Genomic DNA, 13,857 nt, shown 5'->3' with positions numbered 1-13,857 from the left:
GAGCTGTATCATGTGAAAGTGTTTAAAACTGTACCCTCCCGCAAAGCCGGTTTTATCACTTTTCCACTTCATTCCTCCAAATAAAGCTGATATGGAATAATCTTCGAGTATAATTCTATATTAATAGATATATCAGATTAGTGGCCGGGCACGGCCAGTCGAGTAATTTTCATTTTCATTTCATCATTTTTTGCGCAATTTCTATTCGCGCATCCCTGTGTCTTTACCATTATATACCACCTATCTTTTATAAGTAGGGATGGCGAAAAGTAATTACCATCACAAAGACATATTTTCGTTAGAAAGTGGCTGATGATTATGCAATGAGTCAATTGTTTTCCTATCTGCGCGGCAGATCCAGTTTGCCACATGCTTCAAATACTTTCGAGTGGCGGCATCAAACGTGACTTCAAAGGAAATACGACAGTTGTGTCTCCATTCTCTTGAACCTCCTTGCTGAAACCCTTCTTGTATTCCAAACCCACACGATAAAAAGGAGAAAAAATGAAATAGAATAAAAAAATAAAATGAATTTAGAAAGTCTTAAATGAATTGTATTTTTTTTTTAATTCAACAAATTTAGTAGTATATGGACTTGAGCACACCTATATTCTTCTTGGCAATGAATGTTTTCAGTACCAGCCACCACCACCACAGGAAAGCTACCAGCCGCCGCCCCCACAGTCTGCCCCGGTTGCCCCACCACCTGCCACCGGCCCTCGCTATGTCGCCATATATGATTATACGGTGGGTTCACGTTTGTAGTCACATAGGCCTACAGATGATTCTTTGTTTGTTTGCTATTGTTTCTTCTCTTTCTTTTTTTTTTTTAATGTCTGTGTTGCATTGGTGTCAAATTCATGCAATTTGTTGACATGTATGTCACCCATGGGGTAATTACATTGTAACACAGGGTAGCATACATGTAGTTTATGAAGCAGCCTTCTTCATCTGGCTCATTCTGCTCTCCACTTGAAACGCATTTAGATTTCTTTTTTGCTGTAATGCTCAGGAATCATATTTTATATATATATATATATATATATATATCGTCGCTGGGGCGACAAGACCTCGTATCTACAAAATGTCAAATGTTCAGGAGAGCCAAAAAACATGGCGGGCAAAGCACTATATCGAATGGGATAGCCTTTCCTTTGACATGCCATGGTGGCTTCATTTTTGGAGTAAGACAGTTGAGATTTGGACAGGACACCACTTTACCCATTATTTGACCATTAATCCAAAAAAGTCATTTTCACCAAAATTGCAGATACAAGGTCTTGTCACCCCAGCGACGATATATATATATATATATATATATATATATATATATATATAGATATAGATATATATATATATCTATAACAGTAAAAGGCGAAGTTGTTGTTGTTGTCGGGGCCTTATGTATTTCCTGTTTTATTCCGGCGTTGTTGGTTTGTCTATCTCCTCCCGAGCCGTCGGCTCCGGGCCCCCGAGACCGGTGCCGTTGGCAGCGGGAGGGTCCCCTACGTGCCTTGGACCGGGTTTCGTCCGCGCTCCGCCTCCGTGTCGACGTCGAGGACGACAAAGAGAAATTAATTAGATAGATGCATAATGCATTTTTGTGCGTGACTCCTGCCTTTCTCGATCGTCCATCTTTTAGCTTGCAGAGACAGTGGGGATACTAAAGTCAAAATGATGATGGCGTGCAGCGAAATCTCTGTCATATTCCGGCGGACACGCACGCACGCACACAATGTACTCTCGGGTACGGGTATACGGTATGCCAGTGTGTGGCCTGCGCCTGTGTATGTATTGACGATGGTTACACGAAACACTATCTGCGTGCGTGTGATATGGACACTCATAATGGTACAATACACGGCGCGGCGCGGTCATTGTTAGTACAAGGGCATTTACGTACAGCGACGTTCGCCATTGGCGTGCCCAAATGAAAACAACGAATGCTGTTATTTTATTGTATTTTGCACAACTGCAGGATACTATGCAGCTCAGGTATGTCATTTAGTTTACTCTCAAGTCGGGTATCATTGTACTCAGACAGTTCAGGACGGCTAAATATCCACTTAAATTTTGTCCTTGCCGATCGTACCCTTCCATATCAGAGTACACGCGCCGCTGTTCATTCGTTTACTGCATGGCTGCTGTTAACATGAATATTCATGAGACGAGCGGACGCGGGGGAAACCCTCGCTTTGCTGACCGCCAATTTAGTTACAAGTGGACATCAAATGGGTGATTCTATAGTGCATCAAACCAAGTTTTGGTGATAAAAATAAAAAAGAGGGAGCAAATGACGGCAAAAATATTCTTCTTTCTCCCATAACGTGAGAAAAGAGTTAAAGAAAAAAATACGAGGCCTTGAGATCCATGGATTGCAACGGGTGCCTACTTATTAAACCTAATGACTATTTGATCTCCCCCTTCCAAAATAATAATGGAGATTACAGTGGTAATATAATGATAATAATAATAATAATAATAATAATAATAATAATAATAATAATAATAGTAATAATAATAATAATAATAATAATAATAATAATAATAATAATAATAATAATAAAATAATATAATAATAATAATGATAATAAAAATGTACAGTCTGGCGAAGCAGATAAGCGGGTGGTTCTATGATCCATATCAAACCAAGGTTTGGTGATAAAAACAGAAAGAAGAGAGCAAACGAAGACGAAAATATTTTATTTCTCTCAGCACAATAGTAACAAAAACACTAGGGGTCTATATATGAAGTAGTCCTACTCAGCACAAGAATACGTATGTTAGTGCAGTGAAGCAATTTTGGACAGTTTGCGCAGGACTGTCTTCAGAAAAGCTTTTTATCAATAGCAGAAAAATGGGGGAAACAGATTTTTACAATTCTTAACAAATTAACATTTCCGCCTCCCTTGGTTGATCATCCCTTTATCATGACTCTACGCTCTCCTCTCCCCTAAATAATAATAATAATGTTAGTAATAATAATAATAATAATAATAACAATAACAATAAAACACTGAAATAATGATAATAATACAATAGGCCAATGCAAATGAATGGGGAGGGGGTGCTATGATCCATAACTTAAGAGTGGGCGGAAGAGACACAAACAGGTACTGGACTGTTTTGATGTTTAAAATGAAATATCAATGATAATGAAGCCATTTGAAACGTCTATCAGTCGCAGAGTAACCTTGACATGACGGAAAAAAGATATTCACTACCCTTGACCGATAAACTTTTTTTCTTAATTCCCTTGATTCATCCCCATGTCAATGAATGATATAAAATAATAATAAAACCGAATGACTATGATCTCCCCTCCCACAAAATAACAATAACAATAACAATAAAAAAAAAATAATAATAATGATAATGCTAATTATTATGATAATAAAAACAATGAACAGTATCAATGAGATAAACGGGTGGTTCTAGATCCATCAAACTAAGTTTTGATTATGAAAATAGAAATGAGGGAGCAAATGAAGACGAAATTATTCTTTGTGTATTTCTTCTCTCATAACGTGGTTGAAAAAATATCAAAGGAAAAATACGAAGCCCTGAGACCTGTGGATTCCCACGGGTGCCTTATACTTATAAAACCTAATAATTATGATCCCCTCCACAAATAACAATAATAATTATAATAGCAATATAAGAATAGGGGCCTAATGAGAATAATGATATGGTAACAATAATGATGATGTATAGTCTGAAGCAGATAAACGGATGGTTCTATGATCTATCAAACCAAGTTTTGGTGATTAAAAACAAAAAGGAGGGAGCAATTGAAGGCGATCAAAAATATTATATTGTTCTCTCATAACGTGGGAAAAGAAATAGGAATGAAAATAAAAAATGCTAGGCCTTGAGACCAGCCCAGGATTCCCTCGGGTGCCTGCATGGATGCAAGAGCAGGGGGTATAATAATACCAAAGTCATAGTGTCAATATCTCCCCATTCCAACGGGATGAATCTGTGGGCAGAATTTCCGGACAATCTCATAAGCGTTTTTGGTAATTTTTCCCTGAATGTTTGTTTTTGGGTTTTGTTTTTTTGGTTTAATTTGTTTTTGTTTTTTTGTTTTTGTTTTTTTGCTCTGTGGGGGTGGAAATGTGTGTGTGTGTGGGGGGGGGGGGGATGGCGGTCATGGGTAGAAGAGATCGAGCACAAGTAACGAAAGAATGGGAAAAATTTTCTTTTTATTTCATCAATAAAAATGTGCAAAATCGTATCTATGAGAAAAAAAAACAAACCTCAGACCCGTGGATTTCCACGGGTGCTGCTAGTATATATATATATATATATATATATATATATATATATATATATATATATATATATATATATATATATATATTGTTTTTGTCGATATCTCAAGAACCGTGTGGTGGTTTTACATCAAACTTGGTATGAGGGTATATCCTGGGAGGATAATACTTTGTTTGGATTTTAGGGTCATGGGGTCTAAGGTCAAAGGTCACAGGTTATTTTTTTAAAATGTGATTTTCAGGGTATTGGTACACTTTAACATAAATGCACAGGAAGGATAGTACACTGTTAGCACAATTCCCGCCATGGTGTCAATCTTATGGTAGTGCTCTGATCCAGCACCTTACAATGCAGTACATCTATATGAAGGTCTTGGTTTCACTTTATTCAGACTGCAGGAATTTGTGATGATGCATGTAAAGGAAACAAGCCAAATAGCTCTATCACACACACACACACACACACACACACACACACACACACACACACACACAATCCAACTCAATAAATTGTTGATGGTTTTGCAAGCTCTGTTTGATAGCCAACTGTATGTTTTCCATCTGAAGAGGGCTGCATACCTCTACAGAGTTCATAATAACAAGCATTGAGTCATTGAACTGTACATGTCTTTCAAGTATTGTTCAATGGTGTGATCTTTCTCCATTGGCTGGTTCCATCAAGTAGCATACTGTACACATGAATGTATGCCATTTATACACGCATAAAATATGCTATATATGAATGACCGCAGATCTGACATCTGATCACATTTATATATTCATATATAATAATATATATAATCACATACATTGTATATATTCATATATTCATATAATCATATATTCATGTGTACTATGGACCTGGTGATCATTTGTGATTATTTGTAATTATTTGTAATTATACAGTTACAGACAAGCCTGATTTCACATAGACCATGTACAAAGTACAGCCGGGCCAAAGGTGGGGCCTAAGGCCGGACCCAAGGCCACGGGCCTTAGCCCGGAACCAGGGGCCCAGAGCCCAGTGGGCCCCGGGCCCAGTGGCCCAGAGCCCAAGTGGGCCCGGGCCCAGTGGCCCAGGGGCCCAAGGCCGGGCCGAGGCCAGGAGCCTAAGTGCTGGCCCAGGAGCCTAAGTCCTGGCCCAAGGCAGGGGGCTGCCACCAGACTGAGACCACGAAGAGTACCAGTCATGACTTGCTGTGATAATGATGTGACAGGCCTGTGCATACACATATTATGTAAATACACTGTACAGGGATGTGCATATTATGTAAATACACTGTACACTAACTATACACAGTCATGACTTGCTGTGATGTGACAGGCCTGTGCATACACATATTATGTAAATACACTGTACACTAACTATACACAGCCCAGTCGCTGTATAAATTGCGACAGGGCTGTACCTGAGCAGCCCACAACACTGAGCAAACACAAAGCAAATTTTACGATTGCATTTAGTTTTGATACTGGACATCATTTTTTGTCACCTCAAACGCATCAAAGACAATCTTTATTAATGAGACTTCATACCGTACCTGTTTTCCTGGGGTTATTTGTGGGAATTCTGCGATCTTGGTACTATTCTCAAATCTAACAACATGTGAAAATATCAACTCCTGATCATGTAACGTGCATGTGTACATTTCTGTGTTTACTGCTGTATTCCATGAACATGAATTCAACAACTACTGTTATATCCTGTAATATGAGCTGCCAGGACAAAACTCACATACGCTCTGATTCTGTATAGCAATCACTTGCAAAGCAATGTATTGATACATTTCTGCCAGCTAAAAATTCTTAAATGTTGGTTCACCCATGTGAACGGGTACAGAAACTGAAGCCTAGGTGGTGGGTTAACCCTAAAGGGGCCGGGTTTTTTTTTTGGCTATGCTCAGACTGGGGGGGGGGGGGGGGGGGGGATGGAGTTCAATTAGTATTAGTATTAGTATTAGTATTACTATATTAGTAGTAGTAGTAGTAGTAGTAGTAATAGTAGTAGAAGTAGCAATGATAATAATAATGATAATAGTGGCTACTTGTATAGCGCACAGGTCCACTTTTTAGTGCTCATGGCGCTTCATAAATGAAAAGATAGATATAACACATGTTCAAACATGACAACAGAGAAGAAAATGGCAAACAACAACAAACACATACCAGATAAAGAATACAATTGTTCCAAACATTATAGACTGCAATTATAGTCCTCAGTGTGAGTAGCCTTTTGTCAAGGCCCTCTCGCTGTAATGGGCGTGCGAAGCGAGCCCAGCCGAGCGCGCCAGCGCGAGGGCCTTTTGAGATCTGCTTCACACATTATTATTCATGACACGTGAACCCTTCTGAATACTCATTTTAATGGCTTCCGGTAAACCAATGGAATGGCGCGCTCCCCGCATCCTCAGCCTTGGTGGTCATGCCTTCGCATGCATCACTGACCACCCGAGGAGATCTGCCACGGAACTCTACACACCCTGTGTACAGTTCTGTGAGGTCTGCGGCAGCGGCGTGCATTCGCTCTATTCAAATCGGGTTCGAGCAGACAGACACGGTGATTGGACCCCGACTTTTGCTCCCGAAATCGGGGAGCAAAAGTCGGTAATTCAAAGGGCTAACAAAAGGATGCGAAGCAGATCTCAAAAGGCCCTTGCGCAACCCCACTCAGCTGGGCTCTCTTCACCATACAGCGAGAGGGCCTTGACAAAAGGCTACAGTGTGAGAGGAATAGGTAAAATTTTGAAGTTTGGATTTGAATGTTTCTGTAGATGATAATTATAGCTGTACACACAGAGAAAATGTTCCAGTTAAAGAGGAATGTAGTCATACAAAGTGTATGTATTTCACATTTTTCAGTATTTTCAATCTTTCATATCCATATGCAATGGGCATAATGGACTCATTTGCATATCATTTGCATAGTATGCTATCATGGGGTGTGAAAGTATGCTGAGTGTTGACATATAGGTCATCCACTCATTGTATCCCCCGAACAGAGTTCGGAGGATACTATGGATTTGGCCTCGTTGCGCCGCGTCCGCCGCAGAGATTTTCTTGTAAGCACTCTACTGGCTGCAGTTCTTCTTAGATCATCTTCAAATTTGGCATGAAGGTGTGTTATGGTAAAACGAAGACGCCTATTGTTTTTGGTGATGGTGCCCTCGCTTGTTCCGTCTTTATACATGAAAAAGTAAATTTAACAGGGTCTGTTTGTGTGTGCGACGCTGGCCTTGCTTCGTGACCAATTTTTTTTATGCCTCCACCAACGAAGTGGCCGGAGGCATTATGTTTTCGGGTCTTCCGTCCGTCTGTACGTACGTCTGTCCCATTTTGTTTTTGTCGATATCTCAAGAACCGTGTGGTGGTTTTACATCAAACTTGGTATGAGGGTATATCCTGGGGGGATAATACTTTATTTGGATTTTAGGGTCACGGGGTCGAAGGTCAAAGGTCACAGGTTATTTTGTGAAAAAAAAGGTTGAAATTTCATGTTTTTCTCCATATCTCGCAAATGGTTCAAGGTATCTTCATGGAACTTAGTATATATGCTTATTCCAATGGGCAGTGATTATCTAGGGAAGTTGGGGGTCATGGTTCAAAGGTCAGGGGGTCAAAGGTCAAGGTCAACTCCTCAAAATATCACTACTTTCCTTATATTTATGCAATCCCTGAAGGTTTTTTTTTTTTTTAACTTGATGTATGCATGTATTACCCGATATATATTCTGTGGGAAGTTTCTTGCCAAAAGGTCAAAGGTCAAAAGGTCAAAGGTCAAGTGAAAGTGTTGAATTGCACTTTTTCCTCCATATCTCAAAAGTAACTCAAGGTATCATCATGAAACTTACATATTTATGCATGTTCAACCTAACAGTGATTCTCTTTGGAACTGTGAGGTCAAAGGTCAAAGGCCAGGTTTAGATAATGCTATTTTCCCATTTGATACTGAAATTATACTTTTTCTCAATACCTTGAAAATTACTCAATGCATAAACTTATAAAAGGGTCAAAAGTCAAGTAAAAATCATCAGTTCCCCAAATACCTGCACTCTGACATTTTTAATCATTCATCCAATTGAACCTAGTTCTAGGAAAGTGAACATTCAACACGTTTGTGGCAAACCTGTCATTTTAATATTTTGCCAATTGTGTGAAACTGTCATCACACATTGTCAAGACATTGTACTATAGACCTAGTAGGAGAACCATGCATTATGGCGGAGGCATATCAGTGGCCATAGCGATATATCTAGTTGCATTCATAGAATATTCATTGCTGTCCCTGAAACTAGATTTATGATTCAGGGAGAATGAAATGCAATGCAACTATGACTATGGCAATGACTATGCTTTGTGAAGAAGTATGTTTGTATAGACCAGTCAAATTCAGTGATGATTCAAATGGCCCTAAATTTTAAATCATACAATACGATACAATCGGATCATTTATATAGCACCCTTACACAGTCAATGACTGGTTTCACAGCACTTCACAACAAAATTCAGTCACAGATTAGCATCAAAAAGGAAAGTCTTAAAGATTCTTCTTGAAGACATCAAGGGATGGGAAAATGAGGACAAACCAAGGTAGATCGTTCCACAATCATTGAAACAAAACAGTGGTAAACCTAGATTTCAACCACTTACTGTACATACAGTAATCTAACATACCTACTGTGTGTTAAGCTCCCTAGAATGTTTGGAATGTTCTTTCACTGCAGCATAAAAAAACTGGTGAGGTGCTGCCAATGGCATTGCTCATTTCAACCACTGGTTTTATTATCTTGTTTTATATAACGCCTGAAGAGATCCTTGACATTTGATTGGTTGTTTGACATTGATCATTCGGCCCATTTCACTATGACGTCATCATCCGTGCAATTGTGGCTCCATTTACCGTGCAATTTTGGATCCATACGATTTGGTCCATTGCACCCTCGCTGAGAGCCCGGCACACACGCGTGTAAAACGCTTGCGATTGCAATGTGTGTAGTATGCGACAGCGCGCTATACGGAAGCTTGCGTTTTCAGTGTGTGCATGCGACAGCGCGCTAGCGTAAAGCGCTCAGTGAGCGCCAAAGATAGTAGAGTAGATTCTCTCTTTGTTTCTAAACATCAAATGACAAGGATCTGTTTTAGGCGTTATATAAAACAAATAATAAATGTTTTTCATTCGTGCGATGGACAGAATATTTCATTCGGTGAAAGATGAAATGTTATTCTTTCAACTCGGCTGCGCCTCGTTGAATAGATCATTTCATCTTTCACCTCATGAAATATTCTGTCCATTGCACTCATAAACATTCATTATTTGTATATTATGCCTCCACCACAAAATGTCGCCAGAGGCATTATGTTTTCAGGTTGTCTGTCCGTTCATCTGCCCATCTTTCCGTCTGTATTCAATTTTGCGGAGAGCATGACTTAATAATCTTTTGAGGTATCCTAATGAAACTTGGCATATGCATGTATGAGGGAATGAAGTTGTGCCCATCAGAGAGGAAAAAGAGCAATTTTATCATGTGTTCCTTTTTTTGGTGAAAATGTGGGTGTACTTATGCATTGGAAACGGAGTGTCCCTATTTTCAAAAATATTCTCATTTGTACCTATATTTTTGGGGCTTCAAGGTTGGCAGTTATGAAACATAATAATTATGTGTTAAAATGTACAGATAACATAATAGGTAATCTCCAATGTTGAGCTTCCTTCCCTGATTAATTTTTTAGACAAGGGAGATTATCACACAACTACATATGGCATATGTTTGTGTTGACAATTTGTACCTCAGAGTAGTAAATTTGAGACCAATTAGGTATTTCTATCATGTAGTTATATGTAAAGGTCTATGCTGTAGTCATGATTATTGCACCCTGAAAGATATTTGATTTGATATTCAAAACATAAAATTAGCTTGATGTATTAAGTTTTTCTTTACAAATAATAGCACTAAATATGAAAACGGCATTTTAGGTCTACATATTTGCTCATTTGTGCGTATATAGACCAATCTGGCTTGACAAAACACCTGCCATTAATTGCAGTGTCCCAACTGTGCGCATGCATGCTGAATGCCTGATATATTAATGATGAGTGCGAGCCTGGCACCATGTATATCGTGCATTCTCATATGCATGTGCACATGGGACACTGCAGCAATGGCAGATTTTCCTTCCAGATCGGATTGGTCTAAACGCGTAGCTATGCATTGAGTGAAAATGGTAGCCTTGGAATCTTTGTTCAAAAAACATATTTCTTTTTTCTCTTTTGGTCTTTAAACCCATCACTTCATAGGCAGCAGATAGCGACGAGGTTTCCTTTGTCGAAGGTGACGTCATCCTGGATGGAGAGATCATCGACGCCGGCTGGATGACAGGGACAGTGGCACGTACGGGCGAGCACGGCATGCTGCCCTCAAACTACGTGGAGCAGCAATAATATTACGGAAGGGAAATCCCCTAAAAAATTAAAGGCTTATAGACACTCTGAGGACAAATTTAAAAAAAAAAAAAGATAGAAGGAAAGAAAAAAAGAAACAATTATCAACGTTACAAAACATAGTGAAATATATTTGTTAAGTGATCTTTGATATATAGGAGCACCTATGCATACCAGATGATGTGAAAGAGATCTGTAAGAATACATGAGTGGATGATGATTGAGAAAGAGGGATGTTGGCTTTTTTTTTTACCTTAGAAATAGATTCCATGGACTCGGTCTGTGTTTCTTGACTTTTATCATCCGTCGCGTAAGAGAATCTGTTTTACAGGAGGTACCCTTTCGTTGTGTATATAGATAGAAAGCAAGTCGGCACCTGTGTGAATCACTGGCAAGCTAAAACCAAAAGTGCCTTGGCGTAGAAACAAAAAGAAAGAAAAATATATGTAGTAATGAGGATGCTATATAGACAAAAGAATTTACACTTGCTATTTTATGCGTACAATGCCAAACATGGATTCAACACGTAGTCCTATAGTGTGTATTTCATATTACCTTCCTCATCTGTAATACATGATATAGAAGGAATTTTGTGGGACATTTTCACATATTTGTAGATGTTCTGGGTTATGTGGGGGTTTTTTTCTTTTTAATGGTCTTTCCCTATCTTTTTCCCCTTGATAGATGGGTGGTGTATGGAAACTCTCAGCACTTGGGCAAAGCAGCATGACAAGCTTTTGAAGTGCTTTGTTTCAGATCTAGTTTCATTAGCATAATGAAGAACGCAGACCATCACTGATATATATATATATCTGCTCACACAGGAATAGGTGGGAGCAGTATGAGCTATGCTATATACATTCCTGGCCAGATAGGTGGTACAACTCCCAAAGCAGCCAACCATCACGAGTTACTAGTCAGTGGCATGCTTGTATTACCCCCAAGTTACTGAAATTTCTTTTACCCTCAAACAAAACTTTCATTTCTGTCCTTCCAGTCTTTCCCGTGTACTTTTGTTTTTTCTTTCATTTTGTTAAATTGTCTGCGTTAGCATGTGGACTAAACAGATGTTGAATTTGTGACAGTGTAGCTGCCCTTTATAACCCAAGAATGTCAGTATACAACAAAAGTTGTAACTTTTATATATCTAGCAGAGATTCTATGACAATTCTATGACTAATTCTTGTACATTGCATTTCTATATGAAGCAAATATATGGATATGAGGTATATATTCACACTGCATGCTATTTGTCATTGACCAAATTATTTCTTGGGAATTTTTTACATCTTATTTTATTTCATTTTATTCATATTTTTTATAGTGCGATGAGATTAAGTCCTGCCAGAATTAAGGCAGTATAAGTTTTGATGAATCATCAAAGCAGTTCGTTGAAGAATTGTGGCATATGAAAGGAAAGGGCATAGACACAGGGGTAGTACAGTGCTTTGCACGTTAATAGGACTGCATCTGGAGATCGAAATGTTATTAAGGTAAAGTGTTTAGAGTGTAGAATGCAGTATCCTCTAGACATTGGAACCATCATGTACTTAATGGAACTAGATTTTTGAGCCTTTGTTCCAAAACCTATTATGTAATATTCACACATGTAATGGTACACACATGTATATCAATGAACAATCATCATGCATTAAACATACCTAGACCGTCGCATTCAAAAGTCAGAGGGGGGAGTTCTGATATGTTGGATGTGTGCATGCTGTGTGTAGAAGAGCTTTGGTTTGGGCAAACAGTGAGATTGTTTATATATACCCTAATGTACCAAGAATGGAATGGATCCTGGATGAGTAATATGTGTCGTGCATTTGTAGTAAAATCAAAAGGATAAAGACAGGTTTGAAAACCCTGATGCCTGTGTGCAAACATCAAGGCCAGAATTCATGAAGCTGGTTTAAGTTTAAATCATTACTATGCTTATGCATATTTCTTCTGCATGAATGAGATTGACAGATTGCGTACGCCAACAGACGTCCAGTGGCAAATGCACATTGATATGCGCATATCAAAAGTACAATTTGTATGTCTATTTTATGCTTAGACCATGGTCCAAGTTTAAACCACCTTCGTGAATTTTGGCCAAGGTGTTTCAAGTCGTCATGGGAAGACCTTTGACTTGGCAAGTTGTTATCAATTTCACTTCAGAGCAAAATAATCTCTCAGTGCTCATGTGTAGGTGCATCAGTGTTGGGGAAATGGACAGGAATGCTCAACTTTCATGGATGCTGTAAGACTTTGTGGGATTATGAGCAGTAGGAAGAAAGAATAGTCCATTTCCCTGTAGATTTGTGGAGATTTTAGTAAATTAACACCTGCAGACTATGGAGGCTTGGGCCAAGGCTAATAAGCCAAATGGGCTGCTAGTCTGTAGCATCAAAAAACACCCACACATACTGCATGATCACAGACAATTCTTTAATGCCGTATGTTTTATCTTCCAAGCAAATGACATTTTAATGAATTTTGGTGCAAATAATCACATCATATTTGTGCAGTTTTTGCTAGAGACTTCACGAGCTTTGTGTGTGTGGGGGAGGGAGGGAGATACTGTATGGTATTATTGAATTATTCACGTTGTACACTATGCTGTAGTTATACTTGTGTAAATGTAGTTGTTTTTTTTTTGTTTTTTTTTTTTTTTTTTGTTAGAATGAAATTCATTCAAAAAAAGTATGTTTGCACATTTTTGGTTGGAACAGCCATGTACAAATGAGACCATCTTTGGCACCAGCTTGTGTAACAGACTCCAAACATTCACTAAATACAAAATATTGTACTACATGGTGTGTTGACTTTCTTTATTCCCACCCTGCTTGGCTTTTGAAAGTGTGTGAAGGTTTGTTCTTACAGGAGAGCAAATAGCCCATCTGTCCATAGCCTATAATCTAGGCGGAGGATGCAGCTATTGTCTTTGCTGTTGCGCTTACGTCTAATGCAGTGAGACTATTGTCTTTGCCAAGTGATTCGTCTGATGCAGTGAAACTACGAACAGTGGAAGCATCCACTGTCTATATCCACTTGTCTTGCTTTAGTTGTTTTCTTATTATCGACGGCAATCGATGGCAGTTTTTCATTCCACGATTCATAGTCGATAATAAGAAAACGATGACTAAAGCAAGACGAGTAGAT

General features: G+C 38.8%; 1 protein-coding gene across 1 annotated transcript in view; it reads left to right on the top strand.

Annotated features, from left to right (window-relative positions):
• LOC140237628 (LIM and SH3 domain protein 1-like) overlaps positions 1-13,507 on the top strand; it is a 76,675-nt gene extending 63,168 nt beyond the window's left edge. Inside the window, exons 6-7 of the mRNA XM_072317554.1 lie at positions 637-747; positions 10,567-13,507. Of these exons, the coding sequence (XP_072173655.1) occupies positions 637-747; positions 10,567-10,710 (255 nt within the window). The 3' untranslated portion in view covers positions 10,711-13,507. The remainder of the gene's footprint in view (positions 1-636; positions 748-10,566) is intronic.
• The last annotated feature ends 350 nt before the right edge of the window (positions 13,508-13,857 follow it).

This window comes from Diadema setosum, chromosome 14 (genome assembly GCF_964275005.1).
Source record: "Diadema setosum chromosome 14, eeDiaSeto1, whole genome shotgun sequence".
Classification (NCBI taxonomy): Eukaryota; Metazoa; Echinodermata; class Echinoidea; order Diadematoida; family Diadematidae; genus Diadema; species Diadema setosum.
The sequence above is the reverse complement of the archived record's forward strand: the minus strand, read 5'-3'. Positions and strand labels throughout refer to the sequence as shown.